This window comes from Neoarius graeffei, chromosome 10, assembly GCF_027579695.1.
Source record: "Neoarius graeffei isolate fNeoGra1 chromosome 10, fNeoGra1.pri, whole genome shotgun sequence".
In the NCBI taxonomy this organism is placed as follows: domain Eukaryota; kingdom Metazoa; phylum Chordata; class Actinopteri; order Siluriformes; family Ariidae; genus Neoarius; species Neoarius graeffei.
The window spans coordinates 72,207,753-72,228,108 of NC_083578.1; the positions used below are offsets into that span (position 1 = coordinate 72,207,753).

A 20,356-nucleotide genomic window follows, 5' to 3' on the forward strand; every position below is an offset into this window, starting at 1 on the left:
AACAGCACTAATCACTACACCACCATGCCGCCCTGCAATGAAGCTGTCTGTGCTTTTAGAGCTAGCGATAATGTTGTAATAGCTGTGCAGTCTGGTTAGTCAAATGACTTTCTATGGATTTGCCCACCAAGTTGCCATCACCTTGTCTACGGCTAATGTTAACACACTGTTAGCACGTAAAAACAGAGTTATGCTAGCATGAATAATGTTAACTTATCTGAAGTCCTTTCAGAAATATGTTTCAGCATAATCTTGCCAAATAAAGAGAATGTAGAAATCTGTGTTTATCTGTTTTTAAAGGCATTTATTCTACAGGTTCTACAAGCTAGTCAGTGAATCCAGTAGGCTGCTTCAGAGGCATTAGGTATTGTTAGCATTGTGGCAATAATACAACAATGTGTTGACAGAAAATGTACTTTTAATACTTAAGTATTTTTAAAAGCAATTATTTCTGTACTTTAACTTAAGTAAAAATTTGACTGGAGAACTTTCACTTGTATTGGAGTAACATTTGACCAGTGGGATCTGTACTTTGTCTTAAGTAATGAAGTTGGGCACTTTGTCCACCTCTGCTATAAACACGGGAATGCTTTGTTATCATCCAGTCTTCCTGTTTAACTGCAGCTTGTCATTTTTCTCATCTTTCTGGGTTTGCCAGGAAGCAGTGAAAAGTTAAACCAGGCTCATCTCCATGTCTGTTATTACATCCAAAAGCACTACAGGTCTTTTGGCAGTACAACTGTCAGAATTACTCTTCCAGAAATTAAATTAATCAGATTTGAGAATTCAGCAGTGTCATGCTATAAGTGTCTTTATTACAATATCTTTATTATTCAAGAGTTGTGAAATTGATGTCAGAGTTACAAATGAACATAAATTATGCAATTATGGCATAAATGGCATAAGCTTAATTGGCTCTCCTAATAATTATCTTATCTATGCAGATTATAAAAGCACAGACATCATGTATTTCCATGCTATTATTATTATTATTATTATTATTAATAACACTATTAGAAAAAGAGTAAAATTATGCTCCATGCAGCAGTAGATTTCTCTTCATGACTTAAAGGGAAAAAAAGGATTTTCTTCAGAAAAGTCTGAACTATTTACTTGTTTCCTCTTGGGCTTGTTGAGTGCCTGGTTTTATAGCGGGAACCCTGAAATATATGCCCCCCAGTATATCAGAAATAATTCTCAGGAAGAGCTGCTGTTATTTCTGAGAATTATTTTGACTTGTATTTTTTAGAATATTCAAAAAGTTTGGCAATCTGATCAGCATGGAAGTAACAGACTCCACTTATTATTACCCTTTCCCAGGGGTTAAATTGGGATTGGTTATGTGGGGGGGCTCTGCCTCGTACCTGCCCCTGCCCCCGCCGCCCTGCCCCAATATACTTTTTGGAAAATAACCCTCTAATTTGATAACCATATCATATTGCACAGAGATATACACCTTATCTGTGTGTTGTAGGCCTATGTGTGTCTTGTAGTGCCCCCCTACACATTATGGCAGTTTGAATGTAGATTGGTTGGTCAATGTAACAGATTGTACAGGTTGTTGTACATTGGTTTGAAGGAAATGATTAGTGGGGGGTCTGGGGGTCCTCCCCCAGAAGTTTTTTATCATCATACATGTTATTTGCTGAATTCTGGTGCATTTTAATAAGTTGTTAGCTGACTTTACAGAGGTAGGTTGAGCAATATCATGTTAAATCTTGTCACATGCCTACAGGTGAAAAATGTGAAGGAGAAATGTTCAGTGAGAAAATTTGAAGGCTTGCACAATCTTAAACCAAAACAGTTTATTTATTTTGGAGAATAAATGTTAAATATGCCAAAACACTGTCAGTCAAATTGTCAATCAAATATATTCATGCAGTGAATGCAACCAAATACAAACAACACTATAACATTGGAAGCATTTATTATTATTGTTATTATTATGTATTCAATTATTTATTTGGCATGTGGTGCTTTTTGTATTGTCTAGAACATACATATGATGAGCATATTATAGCAGCAAAATAGAAGCACAATCATTTGAATGCAGCAAAAGTTTTGCTGCATTCAAATGATTGTGCTTCTATTTTGCTGCTATAATATGCTCATCTTATGTATGTTCTGACAATACAAAAAGCACCACATGCCAAATAAATAATTGAATACATAATAATAACAAGGCTCGTATGCAGGTAAAAGGGGAGATGGTGTACGGAGAAAATTATAAACAAGTCACAACGCTGAAACACAAGCCCAAAAACCCGCAAACCACGACTTCTGATTTTTTTTTAAAGCGAGCTCACAAAAAAAGAAACCCCAAAGTCGCTTATAAAAAGCGGAATTGGCAACCCACGCAGTGTTCCAGAAACTAGAATCACTGATCGCAAGTTCTGTTCTAAATAGCTTTGACAGGTCGTCTTGTTATCAGGAAAACTATGATCTATCTCATAAAAGTCATGGGTTTATTGATTAATATAATGATATTTAATTATTCAGAACTGAAAATCGTGAAAAGGGTTTGTTGCTTTTGATGTGTGCGTGATCATATGCCATCCGCTCCGAGCTTATGTGCCGGGGCTCAGCCCCGGACAGCCCCGGCCCAATTTAACCCCTGCCCTTTCCTCTTCATCTGTGTGAACTGAAGTTACCTGAACTGAAGGTGCTGCAGTACAGTACATGCTGAGATGCAATATTTTTGGTGACTGACTTTCCTGGTGAATTAAATAAAACCACAGGTTGAAACCAACTGCTGCACCAGTATATAGGCCTTTTTTTTTTATATGATCATGACGGTCACGAAGCACAGAAAGAATGATTGAGTGTCTTCTTTGTTCTGTGTGTGTTCTTGCACCCTGTGGTGCACCACCCCAGCAATTTCATAGCAAGAATTGAAATACGTATTGGCATGTTTTGGTATGAAAATTCAAAACTTTTACCCCAAGCTGTCTTTGCAGCTGATCGGGGTCTTTCTGTGTGGAGTTTGCCTGTTCTCCCCATTTCTGCATGGGTTTCTTCCGGGTGCTGAAGTTTCCTCCAACAGTCCAAAGACATGCAGATTAGGTGAACTGGTTACTCTAAATTGCCCACAGGTGTGAATGTGGGTGTGAACGGTTGTTTGTCTCTGTGTTAGCCCTGCGATAGATTGGAGACCTGTCCAGGATGTACCCCACCTCTCACCCGAAGTCAGCTGGGATTGGCTCCAGCTTCCCCTGTAACCCTGATAGATACGTGGCATAGATAATGGATGGATGGAAAATATTTCAAATCCAGAGTACTTCTTTTGTCATTAGAAAACGAGATGTATCATTAACCCGATGATACAAAGTTCTTTATTAGACAAATAAGTAACTGCACATCTGGATGTAACAGCGGTGAGCACGCTATCTCAGTCTGTAGCTTTCACTAAAAAATCCAGGTCATGATAAATATAACAAACATCAGAATTTTTAGATTTGATGTATTTCTGTATTATAATAATTATAGTAGTATAATATTTCTGTAATACTTTTCATCCCAAAGAATTTAAGTGTCTCTGTTATTATGGAATTATGTATAATTGTAAAGTCTGTTTTTGAAAATATATCATGATTTAGTCTACGTATTACATTTCCTTAAAGAATGCTAAAAGTTCAGTTATGTCATGGGAAACTATTCGTTATTGACATCAAATTTATCAGATGATTTCTCAAAATGACTTGTGACCACACTCCAGTGGAGGAGGAACGTCTTCATAATGTCACACACTCACAGGTGGGAAAAGTACTGAGAAATACATAAATGTCAGTATAGATAATGTGACCAAATCTTACTCAGTTAAAACTGTGCTCAACCAGGGGCGTCACGAGGAATTAAGCTTTACTGGGGCACTGCCCCCCCGACACACACACAAAATGCCCCCCACACACACACACAATGCACCTTTATGTTCCTGATATACAGAGCCCGTTCTCTGACTCATCCAAAGAGTAGACTCATCTCTCCAGTAGGCTAAATGGACTCATGGCACGCCGCACGCACGCTATGTTTACAGTGAGAATCTCCCAGACCAATCAGAAAATTAGTTAGAAAGAAGAGGCAATAGAAGTTTGAAACACACTCTGTCCTACAACTTACAGTAGATAAATGATCTGCCAAAGAAACTAGTTTGTTACGAAAATCTTTCAACATTTTCTTACTGGGGCACAGCTGATTTTTACTGGGGCACGTGCCCCAGTAAAAAAGGCCTAGTGACGCCCCTGTGCTCAACTGAATGTCAGTTATTGAGCAAATGAGCAAAATCCAATGTCACCTTTCCTCAGGATGCTTTTTCGAAGTAGTTAATGCCTTCTAGGGCAGCAAAGACCTCTCCCTACAAGTCTTTGCTTAGTCAAGCATATTGACTATTAGTGAGGTTTATTAAGTTAAACAAAAGAATTTTAATTTTGACTGGTTCGCCATTTTTACAACACGTACTGTATCAAGTCAGCGGTAAAATATTGGGAGTGACATCATCGATATCCTCATGAGTGAATCATATGTCACTCAGATTTGTGATGTATTTCATATGAAAAATAGGCATATAGAGATTTATATCATTAGTTCTCCATGTCCCAGATGTAGCTTGCATGAAAAATATAAGTTGCATATTTCCCAGTAAAACACTCGTATCCATACACACACACACACACACACACACACACACACACAACTAACAAACTGCCTGCAAAACAGCACAACTGTGAAAAAATATATATATTGATTTTTTTCAATAAAATTTGAAAAACACACACACGTTACGCACATTATATAGGCACAATGGGAGTAACGGAATGTCTATTTATCATCTTGTCAGGAATACTTCGCTCCCACTTGGTTAGCTCCATTTTCCACTTTCCATTTTCTTCTTTGGTGTTTCTTAAAATTTGCCACCCCCTGTTGAAAGAAAGATCAGTAGTGTGAGATTAGTGTGAGTCATTTCAATATGAGTTTAGAATTAACTGTACCCCACTCCATCCATCTGTCCAACAAAGCAAATTCTCTGTTTGTATTCTTACACAGAAACTCTAAGACATGTTGTCATGGACATAATTAGAGACAACTCTTCTTAAATTATTAAAACATTTCAACAATTTATTTTCTAATAAGTTGGTGTGTCAGGTTTAAAATGAATCTGACCCTCATCATCATAGCTATTCTACCTACTCTGTTGTACTTCCGGAAAAAAATAAAAAAACATGTGAAGTCATTTCTGCAGAGATGTGTTTTTCACACTTATTGCGCTACAGAGAAAGGAAAATATAAATACTAAAAGGTCAACTTAGCATAAAGTATATAAATTGAAGGTTGAGGCTGCTGTGAAAATGACTCGTTGAGAGATATACGGTAGTTTCCACAGCAGAAAATGCAAATGAATGTAAGCAATGTGAATGGAATGGAAAGGTTTCACAAAACCAAAATAGATTAAAGTCAGTGTACATTATTAATGATATCATATCAATATATGTACAGTTTAGTTTAACAAATATTTTAACAAAAATGTTACATTTAAAGTTTTTCCCTTTTCCTGTGGGCCATAACCGTAATGTGGCTTAATTTAGCACATGTTAAAGCATATTACCCAATAAAATAAAACATGAATGAAATACCACAACACTAAAATCTGTATGACTAAAAGCCTGAGTTCATTCATTCTCTCTCTCTCTCTCTCTCTCTCTCTCGGGTAGGATATGGTAGTGATTTGAATCTTATCCAAATTTCTCAGAGTAGATTAAGAGACATTTCCCAAGGTGTGACACTGATATCTCCAAAGCAATCTCCAAATTGTTTATCATAACTTAAAAAATAAAATAAAATTATAGCATCTTCATTTCAAAATGTTAAAATAGTGTAAATGCAGAATAATTAGAAAATGTTCACTGGAGTCAAACTAAGCAAGTTCATTTTATTATTGGCTCTGCTGTTCATGAGAATCAGTATAATAATTCATAAATAATCATCATTCTCTGACTAGTTGCCAGGGTCAGACAGTTCCAGACACTTTCACAATGAAATAACTTAAAAGCCTCACACTTACAAATCAAGGAAACTGTGGAGATGTGGAGGTAGCAAGATAATATTTTCTATATTTTTACAACTGTAGAGTAAAAACCTATAGCAACAATTTTTCTATCCACAGTCACTGGATATGAGCAGTTGCACGCTCTGATTGGCTACTCTACTACTAGGATATCAGCTCATATACCGTGAGTAGAGAAAAACAAAATGGCGGAGCATGTTGCTGAACCAACCGAAGACAAAATAAAAAGTCTACTCGAAAACAACCCCCCCCCCCAAAAAGCAACAAAACATGGAATAAAAGTATTCGATGGAAAGAACATATCTTTTTTATTTTTCAAGAATTATCGTTAAAGCATTTTTCAAAAATTGCTACTGTCATTTCACCAGTTTGTTTACATTCTAAGCAGAAATTATTTTGTCTGACGTTTTGTATAAAGTTTTTATTTATCGAATTTGCAAAAAATAAAAATGCTCTGTTTCTCAAAATCCAGTGAATGTGGATATAATAAAACAGTTATTCCACTCAATCTTGTCATACATGGCTTATACAGTGGTGCTTGAAAGTTTGTGAACCCTTTAGAATTTTCCATATTTCTGCATAAATATGACATAAAACATAATCAGATTTTCACACAAGTCCTAAAAGTAGATAAAGAGAACCCAGTTAAACAAATGAGAAAAAAAAGCATTATACTTGGTCATTTATTTATTGAGGAAAATGATCCAATATTACATATCTGTGAGTGGCAAAAGTATGTGAACCGCTAGGATTAGCAGTTAATTTGAAGGTGAAATTAGAGTCAGGTGTTTTCAATCAATGGGATGACAATCAGGTGTGAGTGGGCACGCTGTTTTATTTAAAGAACAGGGATCTATCAAAGTCTGATCTTTCCAACACATGTTTGTGGAAGTGCATCATGGCACAAACAAAGGAGATTTCTGAGGACCTCAGAAAAAGCATTGTTGATGCTCATCAGGCTGGAAAAGGTTACAAAACCATCTCTAAAGAGTTTGGACTCCACCAATCCACAGTCAGACAGATTGTGTACAAATGGAGGAAATTCAAGATCATTGTTACCCTCCCCAGGAGTGATCGACCAACAAAGATCACTCCAAGAGCAAGGCGTGTAATAGTTGACAAGGTCACAAAGGCCAAGTTTACATTAGACCGTATCTGTCTCGTTTTCTTCGCGGATGCACTGTCTGTTTACATTAAAACGCCTGGAAACGCCGGGAAACGGGAATCCGTCAGGGTCCACGTATTCAATCCAGATCGTGTCTGGTCCGGTGCTGTGTAAACATTGAGAATACGCGGATACGCAGATACGCTGTGCTGAGCTCTAGCTGGCGTCGTCATTGGACAACGTCACTGTGACATCCACCTTCCTGATTCGCTGGCGTTGGTCATGTGACGCGACTGCTGAAAAACGGCGCGGACTTCCGCCTTGTATCACCTTTCATTAAAGAGTATAAAAGTATGAAAATACTGCAAATACTGATGCAAATACTGCCCATTGTGTAGTTATGATTGTCTTTAGGCTTGCCATCGTTCCACTTGCAAGTGGTAAGTGACGCGCATACCCGATATGCACTGAGAGCACACACACAGCGGCTCAGTCCCAAATCACTGCTCGTGCGCTATACTCACGCGCTCTGTGAGCTGCGCAGGGCCGGAGTGCGCACCCTCCAGAAGGCACTCGCTGTTCAGGGCGGAGTGATTTGGAGCGCAGGATGCCTGCGGAGCCGAGCGTATCCGTGTATTGGCGTTGCTGTGTGCACGCAAATAGTGTATTGGCGTTGCTGTGTGCACACTAATCGTTTTAAAAACGTTAATCTGATGATCCGCTGATACGGTCTAATGTAAACCCCACCAAAGGACCCCAGGGTAACTTCTAAGCAACTGAAGGCCTCTTTCACATTGGCTAATGTTAATGTTCATGAGTCCACCATCAGGAGAACACTGAACAACAATGGTGTGCATGGCATGGTTGCAAGGAGAAAGCCACTGCTCTCCAAAAAGAACATTGCTGCTCGTCTGCAGTTTGCTAAAGATCACGTGGACAAGCCTATTGGAAAAATGTTTTGTGGACAGATGAGACCAAAATATAACTTTTTGGTTGAAATGAGAAGTATTATGTTTGGAGAAAGTAAAACACTGCATTCCAGCATAAGAACCTTATCCCATTTGTGAAACATGGTGGTAGTAGTATCATGGTTTGGGCCTGTTTTGCTGCATGTGGGCCAGGAAGGCTTGCCATCATTGATGGAACAATGAATTCTGAATTATACCAGCGAATTCTAAAGGAAAATGTCAGGACATCTGTCCATGAACTGAATCTCAAGAGAAGGTGGGTCATGCAGCAAGACAACGACCCAAAGCACACAAGTCGTTCTACCAAAGAATGGTTAAAGAAGAATAAAGTTAATGTTTTGGAATGGCCCGGAAATGTTTAGTTGCAGTCATTGCTGCACAAGGGGGTCACACCAGATATTGAAAGCAAAGGTTCACATACTTTTGCCACTCAAAGATATGTAATATTGGATCATTTTCCTCAATAAATAAATGACCAAGTATAATATTTTTGTCTCATTTGTTTAACTGGGTTCTCTTTATCTATTTTTAGGACTTGTGTGAAAATCTGATGATGTTTTAGGTCATATTTATACAGAAATATAGAAAATTCTAAAGGGTTCACAAACTTTCAAGCACCACTGTAGTCAACTCAGCGCTATGCACCTAATTGGCTATCAGCTCATGTACAACTCAATTTCGTGGAATAACTGTTAATTATTCTTTTGCATTTAATTATACACCTGATTGAGATCTCATTCTACGTCATCTTTGCAGTCAGAGACTATACTGGTTTTAAAGAGCAACCCAGAATTTGTTTTCTAAAATGTAACACTGTTCTGTTGGATATCAGAATCAGAAAAGTGCTCACAATCACTAATTTTATACGATAAAATCACCTTTCCATGGCAAGAGAAGATGGGTCTGGTTATGGGCAATTAGGAGGGATGATTTATCCAAGGGGCGGCACGGTGGTGTGGTGTTTAGCGCTGTCGCCTCACAGCAAGAAGGTCTGGGTTCGAGCCCCATGGCCGGCGAGGGCCTTTCTGTGTGGAGTTTGCATGTTCTCCCCGTGTCCGTGTGGGTTTCCTCCGGGTGCTCCGGTTTCCCCCACAGTCCAAAGACATGCAGGTTAGGTTAACTGGTGACTCTAAATTGACCGTAGGTGTGAATGTGAGTGTGAATGGTTGTCTGAGTCTATGTGTCAGCCCTGTGATGACCTGGCAACTTGTCCAGGGTGTACCCCGCCTTTCGCCCGTAGTCAGCTGGGATAGGCTCCAGCTTGCCTGCGACCCTGTAGAACAGGATAAAGCAGCTAGAGATAATGAGATGAGATTTATCCAAGGAGCTCTAAGTTTGCAGTGCAAATTTCATCTCAGTGAAATAGTTAACTATAACATCAGTGAAGTTGGCCTGCTAACTAAGGCCATGACTCTCCCATGCGCACAAGTAAAAAATAAAAATAATAATAATAAAAAAAGCATGCAACTATGCAGTTTTCAGTCTACACATATTTTCCTCTTGACCTAAGTTGATGATTTATGTGCCATGAAGGCTGTTATGCTCTTCAGGTGCAGCAAACCCAAAATCTGTGCATTTCTTATGCATACATAATTTACGCATATTCTACCCTTGATTTACACACTTTTCAGCAATGCACTTCTGAGAGCTATAGCAAATCAAGCAACAATAATTGGTAAAACACCATATTGCTTTTTAAGCCAGCGGTAGGCCTACTTTTATCATTATTATACATGTACAAATGAAGTTCAAAAATTCCTGAATTTGTGTCATTTGCTAAACTACAATAACATTTCTTGTAACCCTATATTACATTGTTAAACAGAAGAAGAAAAAAAAAAGTTTTACATCACTTGGTGTTGTAAGCAAGCCTGGTAAATAATTAGTTCAATTTGAATAAAACAGAATTATCAATTAAGATAAGTATAAATGGGGCCAAACTTCTGGTATTCCTTAACAAGCCTAAATCCAAATTCCTGCACTGGATTTGCTTGTGATCCTGACAGAGTAGGAAAGACAGAAGAGCTCACCAAGCATAAAGAAGACGGCCACAAGTATTCTGACATTTGCCTAGATATACTGGGGCGCACTGACATATCACAGTGCATCCAGTGATTTTCTCTCAACCGTGAAGCTCTTTTCCACCTGTCAGACTCAATGAACTAGACAAACAGTATTCCAGCCACAGTAATCACTTGCGTTTTCATAGTCCCAGCACATGTGTTGTTTAGTATATTTACTTTATTTTGGGGTTTATGTCATACATTGAAACCAATACCTTCTTCTGAGGTGATTTGTAATACAAGATGTCCCTTTGCATTTATTTTTGCACAATAAGTGTCATCATAACAGACTTCAGCAAGGTATTTGATCCAGTCCCTCATCAGAGACTATTACTGAAGCTAAAACAGTCAGGAATAACAGGCTCTCTACACAGCTGGCTTACCAATTTCATCACCAAGAGGTCACAGTATGTTGTTCTAGAGGGCATTTCATTATTTCCCATTGAAGTGGAATTGGGGGTCCCACAGGGCACTGTCTCAGGACCCTTGCTATTCATCCTCTACGTAAATGACCTGCCTCAAGGCATTCATTCTCAAGTATGACTCTTTGCTGATGACTGCATACTTTACAGGGACATATAATCAGAAGAAGACAGTAAGGCTCTACAAAGTGACATCAATACAATGAAATTTAACACAGACAAGTACCATGTAATGCATATTACCTATAAGCAGAAACCCCTTCAAACCTCTTATAACATGAATGGAAAACGCCTGAACTCAGTCACGAATCACACTTACTTGGGTATTGAAATAAACAGTAAGCTGAACTGGGCAGACCATGTTAACATCACAGCAACCAAAGCCAACAAGGTTCTTCATCTCTTGAGGAGAAACTTGTACAGCTACCCCTAAAGTAAAGGAAGCAGCCTACAAGACCTTAGTCCACCCAAAGTTGGAATATTGTACCTCAGTGTGGGACCCATACATGCAAGACCATAAAAACAAGCTAGAAGCAGTGCAATGTAAAACAGCCAGATTCATCTGCAAAGACATTAGAAGAACCAGTAGTGTCTCCTCAATGATAACTACGCTGGGCTGGAAATCCCTTGAAGATCATTAGGCTGCATCCAGACTCACACTCCTGTATAAATCTATCTATCACATCGTGGCTATTGATGCTGACCAGTATCAAACTAAACCCACCACAGAAGGAATACACCCAAGGATATCTTCAGCTATTTCCTTCTCTCAATCCATTACTTAAAAGATTGTTACAAATACTCATTTCTGCCAAGAACCATGGCTGAGTGGAACCACCTACCAACAAGTTTACAACAAGCTACATCCATTGATAAGTTTAAGACAGGACTTAATAGTATACACATGTCTACCTTGATCCAGGGAGCTCATTATTAAACTTTCTACTAGCCACCATGCGCCTGCAACACTATATTCCTGCAGAGGAGATTGTTTGCGGTACAGTGAAGAGGAAGAGGAAGGAGAACTTTCAAAATCAGAGTCTGGTTAATGGTTTGAATGGATTTCAATAACATTCACATGGTAAATCTGGAAGTCCAGGTTCCTTTTCCCGATAGTCCAAATACACAAGGTTGTGACTTAATTTACTTCTATTTTTAAACAACTCTCACATCTTTCATGAGGCTGCCTTCATTCTGAAGTTAAGCATTGTGGACTTGATCAGAGCACATCGGGGAGAATGTGCATACCTGAAATGTGTGTAACTGGAAGTGTGTGAATGTTAGCATCATGCCCTAATAATCTAAAAAGGCTTAGCTTGCTGGTTAGCTAATGTGAGTATTTTTGTTGTTGTTTTAACAAACCTATGTACGGTAGCTTGCCTAAAATCAACATCAAGAAACCAACTAGCTAGCTAACTGTCAAATACATACTTACTAAGGAGTTGCCTCTAATGGAAATGTTATTTTGTAAATTTTTTCAGCTAACAAATACATTTATGGTATCATAAACAATTTGAAAGTATTAGCTAAATAGCACTCATTGTCTATGAGTGGTAATCCATGACGAGGCCATCAATGATGGCGTAGCTCACTCTGGCCCCATCTAGTCCAGAAGGAATGATCTAAAGTGGGAACTACAGACTGGCTGGATTAAAAATTGAAAAGGCAGACACCTGTCACCAGACACCTTGACACTGCTGAGCACAAATATTCAATGAGTTCTGAGCCGGTACATAATTATAGACAAGACCGCTATGGGAACTTGAGGTCCTGGGAAATTGAGAACTTGCATTCGAGTGTCCCAACCAGAATGTCCTGTAAAAATAGCTCCAGCACTGACGTTTTACCTTTTTACGGACTGTGCTCATCACACTAAACTTGAAGTTGTGAGCAATACTTACTGAAAACAGAGTTTACAGTCTTATGTTAAAATTTCCTCTAACCTTATAGAACCTTATATATAAAATTTCCACTGTACCTTTTTGCCAGAAAGAATCCAGAACAGCGAGGAATTGACCGACAAGAAGTGATTTTTGTTGAACTACTCATTAAGGCTTAATTAGTCCATAACTTCATTAATAATTGTAATTAAGCAAATCTGGATAGAAGTTACATGCATCCTAGGTACCCCTACCTTCGTACTAGAAAGAATCAAAATCAGTGAAGAATTGAGAGAGAAGAAGCGATTTGTGTGGAAACTGCTTGTTAGGGCTTAATTACTCCATATCTTCATTATTAATTGCAATTACACAAATTTGGGTAGAAGCCATATGCATCCCAGGCAGAACTACCTTCCTGCCAAAAAGAATAAAAATCAGTGAAGAACTGAGAGAGAAGAAGTGATTTTCGTGAAATGTGGACAACACCAGATGGACAACAGACGATGGATAGATGATAGACAACACATGATTGTATAAGCTTATTGGCCTGTTGGCTGGATGAGCTAATAATAATAACTGGATAACATTTTAGCTATTGTCAGTTAGGTCCTGAAATAAAATCTGTGATAGGTTCTTTATTCAGACTATAATCAAGTAGGATCAGGTAGCTAGGCTAGTCAGGTCTTTTTGCATGCATCACTTTTGTTTACAAACACTAAACGGGTCTATAATTTATGCACAAGTCACTTTACGTGTTCATACTGCTGCTCAGGACTATCAGCAGGAAGCTGGTTTGCTTTTTTTAAAAGATTTTTTGGGCTTTTTCCACCTTTATTGGATAGGACAGTGTAGAGACAGGAAACAAGCAGGAAAGAGATGGGGAGGGACTGGGAAATGACCTCAGGTCAGAATCGAACCCAGGTCCCCAGATTTATGGTATGGCACCTTATCCACCTGAGCCACAAAGCCCCTAAGGTTTGCTATAGTGTTTAGAGTTCACCACAGAATGTGTTTACTGCATCTTGTAGAGTGTGTCCTAATATTCTATTGCCTGTATTTGCGGATTTTACTGATTTTTTACTGTCTGTCTGTCACTGCATGACTTATCCTCTTGTCTAATGCCTCATGTTGTCCCATGTTAATTGTAGAACTAAGAATGACAGTGACAGCCTACTTGACTTGAACTTTGACTTGACTTGAACTTTGACCTGACTTGAACTTTGATGGAAGCAATGAGGTGTTATGAAATATAATTGCCAGCATTATAAAAAGACATTAATACAAAACACTTACCCACACAGACACAAAACAGAGCAGAACTTTGCTCAGACTTAGACTGAAGAATCCAACCAGGACAGAAAAGGGTCTCACATCAATTGGTTGAACCATATGTGGAATAGATGAGTTGCCAGTGGAAGCACAAGCAAATGAGCTGGTAACATCGAGGGCTGGTGTTGTTTTACTGACCCTTTCTATATTGATAAAATAAAAACAAGCTATAGAAGTACAGTGTTAAAGCATTTCAGTACAATAATAAAAAATAAATAATAATAATAATAATAATAAAACCATGAAATTCTGACAAATTAGAGGTGTTAAGGTCTTGCTGGAGGTTGAGGATGTGAGAAAATGCAAAAAAGTCAGTGACATGATTGAAGTGCTACTTCCTTTTGCTATGGATTGCCAGGGTGATTTCCTTGGCTCATTTCCTTACAAAGCACCAATAGAAGTATTGTAACTTCATGGAGGTAGGCTATAAAATTCCCTCTCTACAACAAACACTTCCTTATTCCTACTCTCACCTGGCTGAGGAGTTGAGGAAGTGGATTCAAGAAGCTAAGTATAGCACTATAACTATAATTGTTTGCTTTTTGCAAACTTTGTTATTGTTAAAAATGCAGCATCAAAGATATGAGTTGATACCCACCATAAGTGATAGCAGTTCATCTGTTTGACTTATAATCATTCTTGCCATCATCACCATTGCTAGTAGGGAGAAAAGTGGTGAGAATCATAGGGGCGCCCATAGCAGGGGGCTTGTTCTCGGACTCAACTCGGATCAATAGTGAACTTGACTCAGACTCGACTTGAAAGTTTCTGTAATTGGATTTAAACACTGGGGACTTGAAACTGGACTCGGACTCAAGGTTTAGTGACTCCACTCCAACACTGATGCATAATAGACTAAATCTGTCTAACAACCATAATATAAGCAAATCTATAAAACTGTGCAATATTGATGAAATAAGTCCAAATTTCCCAACCAATAGCCTTCCATCCAAAAAATAGTTTAGTCCACTGCCTGTGGTTGCCAATTGAGTTCGATGAGCCTCGCTGAGTTGCCACTGGACAAGAAAATAGTGTATACACTACCGTTCAAAAGCTTGGGGTCACCGAGACAATTTTGTGTTTTCCATGAAAAGTCACACTTTTATTTACCACCATAAGTTGTAAAATGAATAGAAAATATAGTCAAGACATTTTTCTGGCCATTTTGAGCATTTAATTGACCCCACAAATGTGATGCTCCAGAAACTCAATCTGCTCAAAGGAAGGTCAGTTTTATAGCTTCTTTAAAGAGCTAAACTGTTTTCAGCTGTGCTAACATGATTATACAAGGGTTTTCTAATCATCCATTAGCCTTCTGAGGCAATGAGCAAACACATTGTACCACGGGCGATTGCTCTAAGACAACGAGGGAGGCTCAGCCTCCTCTAAAAATGACGAACATCGTGTAGGATGAATTGTGCTAGGCTTATGTTATAGCCGACCTTATAACATTGCTATTTCAGATCCAGAATCATTAAAATATATGTGCTCAACCCAACGACAGTGCGAAATCATTCCGTTATAACTTTCCCCAGTTCGCCTAATGTGTGCGTGAGTTTTTCCCCCTTGTGACAGCGTGATGCAGCCCAGCCTCAGTGGATTGGGAGCTATGTGCTTGTCAATCTCAAAATGCAAGACGATTATTGGACAAATACTGCGAAAACGCCCGCCCACGGAGTCTCACGGACTCCCAGCCTCAATGGACTTCAACGGCATTTGGGAGCTATGCGCTTTTCAATCTCAAAATGCAAGACGGTTATTGGACAAATACTGCGAAAATGCCCGCCCACGGACTCCGAGCCTCACATGGGAGGGACATGGCAGTTTCCGCGAGGAGACTGGTGATTGGTGAAAGCGGCCGGATATTTTCTTTGATTGACAGCTCGTTTCAACTATAGACAGGCAGCGGTACAGTGTTGCCAGATTGGGCGGTTTACCACCCAATTGGGCGGTTTTAAGTGCATTTTGGCGGGTTTTGAACATATTTTGGGCTGGATAATGTCAGCAGTATCTGGCAACATCAGTTCAGTCCCATGCGGATTCGCAAGTGCTGTGGTGTATTGTAAGAGATCGGCTTACATTTCGATTTCATTCATTACATACGGTATACCAGCTTTTTTAGTTTGTATATATTTTCATTGTAAATAAAGTGTAAATATAGTGTTGTCAAGTTTGCTATCTTAGTTCCAGAAATTTCGTTTATTTGAGTGACTGAACTTGAACTTGAGGGGGCTAGTCAGCTAGCAAGAAAGCTGCACACGGATGCCAAGCATTGCTGATTTAATTTTGGCGAAGCCATTTGCCAGTCTTCCTTTCGAGGAAAAAAATAAAATTAAAGAGCAGGGTAGACCAACGCCTCAAATTGACTTGGTGAAAAAGGTAGGGAATAATACTCGTTCCTTTCAGCTCTCCTGGTACGAGAAAGTGAATTGGCTAACAGCAAGTGACCCACATCAACAACAGTAAATAGGCTACTTTAGTAATATGTCATGGATGGACCAAAAATATAGAATCTATTTAAAATGTTTATGCTGAGTATATTATATTGGAATATATATTTTTCTGGATATTAATTAAACACCGCTACAATTTGGAAAACATTTTTAAACAAAAACACAGCCGAGGTCAATTTTTAAACAACATGCCACAATTTTAAAATATAAAATGTTAAAATATACCCCCCCCAACACCACCATCATGTATATTGGACAGTAGGCTAATGGGCCAAAAGAACCTGTTATTTCACAGTTTGTGACGCTGCCAACAATCAGCCAGATCAGAGGCAAGAGTATGGGCAAAATTGATGTGTTTTTTTTCTTTTAAAATCTGGAAATATCGTAACCAACCAGCCTCCCCTGTTTGAAAGACTACCAGCCGCCACTGCATTGTACCATTAGAACACTGGAGTGATAGTTGCTGGAAATGGGCCTCTATACACCTATGGAGATATTGCACCAAAAACCAGACATTTGCAGCTAGAATAGTCATTTACCACATTAGCAATGTATAGAGTGTATTTCTGATTAGTTTAAAGTGATCTTCATTGAAAAGAACAATGCTTTTCTTTCAAAAATAAGGAAATTTCAAAGTGACCCCAAACTTTTGAACAGTAGTGTAAATCACAAAACATACGTCAGAATTTCAAAAATGGCAGGCAAAAAGGAGACAGAGAGGCAAGGAGTTGTAAAGGGGCAAATTGGATAACTGGCATCTTCAGTAATCACTTTATCCTGGTTTGGGTTGTATCCGGAGCCCATCCCAGTGACACTGGGCACAAAGTGAGAAAATTCACACTGGATGGGATGCCAGTCCATCAAAGGGCACCATTCACAAACATTCACATACTCATTCACACCTTGAGGCAGTTGATTTTCACCAATCTGCATACTTGCATGTGGTGAAACTCCACACAAACAGTAAATAGAGCTCAGGACTAAACTTTCCCAACCTCTTGTATTCTGGGTCAGGATCCCAAGCCTCCACTGGAGTAGGTGGATGATAAACAATAATCAATGTGCAAATTTTCTGGGACTAGAGCTTCTTTAACAAGCACTTACAGAGCATTTCCCTAACAGTAGCATAATAGTGATGGACAAAGCTCCCAGGCTACATAAACACTACTGAATGTTTATTATTCTTCCTCTAACACTGGCTCAGAGCAGGGAGTGAAACATGTAAACTACTGTGCTGGGTTTCATGGCACAAAAAGAACTAGCCAGAAGCTTTAGCTACTTAGACCCTGGAATAAGCAGAGAGAGTACTAAATCAATGTGGGATTGAAGAGTTAGCAGTGTGTATGATTAGATTGGGGAACAAATCTGATACCTCTGAAACGTGCAATTTTCCACTTCCACCTTAACAGAGTGATGTACCTTTCGCTTTGGGTTATATTTGGCATCCAGGATGTCAAAGCCCCTGTGAGTCCCTGCAATGCCATGGTTTATGCATACTCATTTGGACCATAATGTAATTCTGGGCATGATGCTGGGCAAATAGTCCCAAAAGCAGATGATGAGCCAGGAAAAAAAAAAAATCATCACACATGTGGATGTATTAGAACTAAAATTTGAACATGAGAAGGGCAATTTGACACTGGAACTGAAAGCTACATATGTCATAGTGGTTCTACAAACCCAACTGGCTCATTGGGCTGATGAGAATTGGCAAAAGATGAGAACGACCTAGTAGGGAACTTTTATAAGCTACCCAAATTGGGTCATGACCATGATGTGACAACTTTGCTATTGGTGCTTGGTAACAAATAAACAGGAACACAGCACTAATTCTGAAGAAAACCACCCTGACTGTTTTCCAGTTCCTCAAAGGCAGACAGTTACATCCATTTTCAAAAGCCATTCAAATTCAAAACTTACCTGTTACATTCAGCCTGACAAATAACTCATTATTTTTGGATCCGATTTTTCCAGCCAGGTAACACTTGTACGTCCCTGCTTGTGAAAAGTCAACGTTTTCCAGCACAAGAAAACCTTCTTCTGTAAGGGACACATCAGAACGGTTCATATAGTTCTTATATCGCTCTAATTTGCCTTGCCTGCTTGATTTTCTAATAATGCCCTCAGAGTCTGGGGAATCCTAAAGAAAAAGAAAGGGAAAAAAATTATGGTAAAATGTGTAACATTTTATCCTGCATAAGAACGGCTTTATCTGAAGTATGCAAGCATTTCCTCTTTGATGTGTGAAACAGAAATACATCATGTGCATCACTCACACAGATGACTTCTAAGGTGTGTGTGTGTGTGTGTGTGTGTGTGTGTGTTATACATTATTATTATTATTATTATAATATTTAATCATACATACATACATACATACATACACATACATACATATTCTATATGTCAAAATAAGCTGATAAAAAGGAAAATGGGATTTATAGGTATATTCAAAGGAGGTGATAGTATTGTATTGTACCTTATACCAGGTGATGGATGTGTAACGATTACTGTCAAATATTTCAGGGCATTTCAGGGTGGCAGTCGTCTTAAACTCTGACTGAACTTCTAAACTGATCATGATAGTTTCTTCACTGGTGTAACACAGAGCTGTATATATGGCCAGATACAAGGCTGGAGAAACAATCACAAAACTCACTTATTGTTCAATGCCTGCTAGTTATCGGCAGCTAAAATAAAACTTCAATACTTAAAACCACAAGCACACCTCAGGCAAGAGAAACACTATAGTTCACAAGTATAAATATATCCATTGAATATAGGATGTTGTTGACCACAACCCTGTTTTACCGGTACTTATATCTAGGCTGGTTGACATGCGTTCTCTTTATTTAAACAGACACCCCTTTCTGAGAAATGCAGCTTATTTTAAAAAAAGGGAGAAAAACAGTCCAAATAGACACAGTTCCTCACAGTATCTCATTGCCTTTCACTGCATAGATTCTTGGTCATGGATTGTAACACTGGATTCCATTATGAGACATTAGAGTGCACCTCAGTAACGAGGTGAATCATGAACTTAGTACCTTTACTGTAAAAAGATTATCAGATTAACATAAAATACAGTACATGCACTTAAAAAAACAGTCTAAATGTCCTTAAATAAACGCAGAATATAATTGTCAAACCTAACAAAAATGATCACTTTCATCATCTTGTCCAAATGTCTCACTTCACCATATGCAGCTATGATCAGATATGATCATCATTAAACTTCTGAATTTCCTTAAAGTATAAATATTTTTCATTTGTAGCCTTAAGACTATATTTAAAAGAAGAAAATATTAAAAAGAGAATATTTGCTTACCTAGCATGTTACAAAATGTGCAATTCTTCATATTTCACCAAAGGTGCATCCTACTTTGTCAAGTTCAGAACAGAAACTGTGAGGAAGTGAGCATGTATATACCGTATGCATAGGATATTACATAATACTGCTTCATTACCAGTCAGTAATTTTTCTCAGAACAGTGTGGGCACTTTAGATTTCTTCTATGATGGCAGAACAGATTTATTTTTAAAATGTAAGTAATAACAAATGGAAAAAAAACAGAAAAATGTCAGTTCATGGAACAAAAACACATAAATATCTTGTTCTGGTTTTACATCATTGTAGTTTCTGCACCACGTCTGCAGAAATTTTAAAGCGGTCACACTAAAATAACAATTCTTAGGAAGATAAAAATGTTCAGATGACAATGATGACGATTAATAATAATAATAATAATAATAATAATACGCTAGAGTCAGTGTGTATTTATGGTATAGAGTATATCATAACCATCAGTATATCTTCTAATGTGAACTTACAGAAATCAAAATGAAATAAAATACATTTTCCTCTGACATCTTAGAAAGTGGGTGGCATGGTGCTGTGAGCACTGTTGCCTCACAGCAAGAAGGTCCTGGGTTCGAGCCCACCAGCCGGCGAGGGCCTTTCTGTGTGGAGTTTGCATGTTCTCCCCGTGTCCGCGTGGGTTTCCTCCGGGTGCTCCGGTTTCCCCCACAGTCCAAAGACATGCAGGTTAGGCTAATTGGTGACTCTAAATTGACCGTA

At 38.5% G+C, this 20,356-nt stretch overlaps 1 protein-coding gene across 1 annotated transcript; it reads right to left on the reverse strand.

Moving 5' to 3' along the window:
- Nucleotides 1-2,070: 2,070 nt before the first annotated feature.
- Nucleotides 2,071-19,754, reverse strand: LOC132893270 (uncharacterized). The gene is made up of 5 exons (XM_060932210.1): nt 19,607-19,754; nt 18,758-18,912; nt 18,199-18,418; nt 13,790-13,968; nt 2,071-4,914 (listed from the first exon to the last, which is right to left on the reverse strand). Exons 1-5 carry the CDS (start codon nt 19,635-19,637, stop codon nt 4,831-4,833), a joined length of 669 nt encoding a protein of 222 aa, XP_060788193.1. The 5' UTR covers nt 19,638-19,754; the 3' UTR covers nt 2,071-4,830.
- Nucleotides 19,755-20,356: the final 602 nt, after the last annotated feature.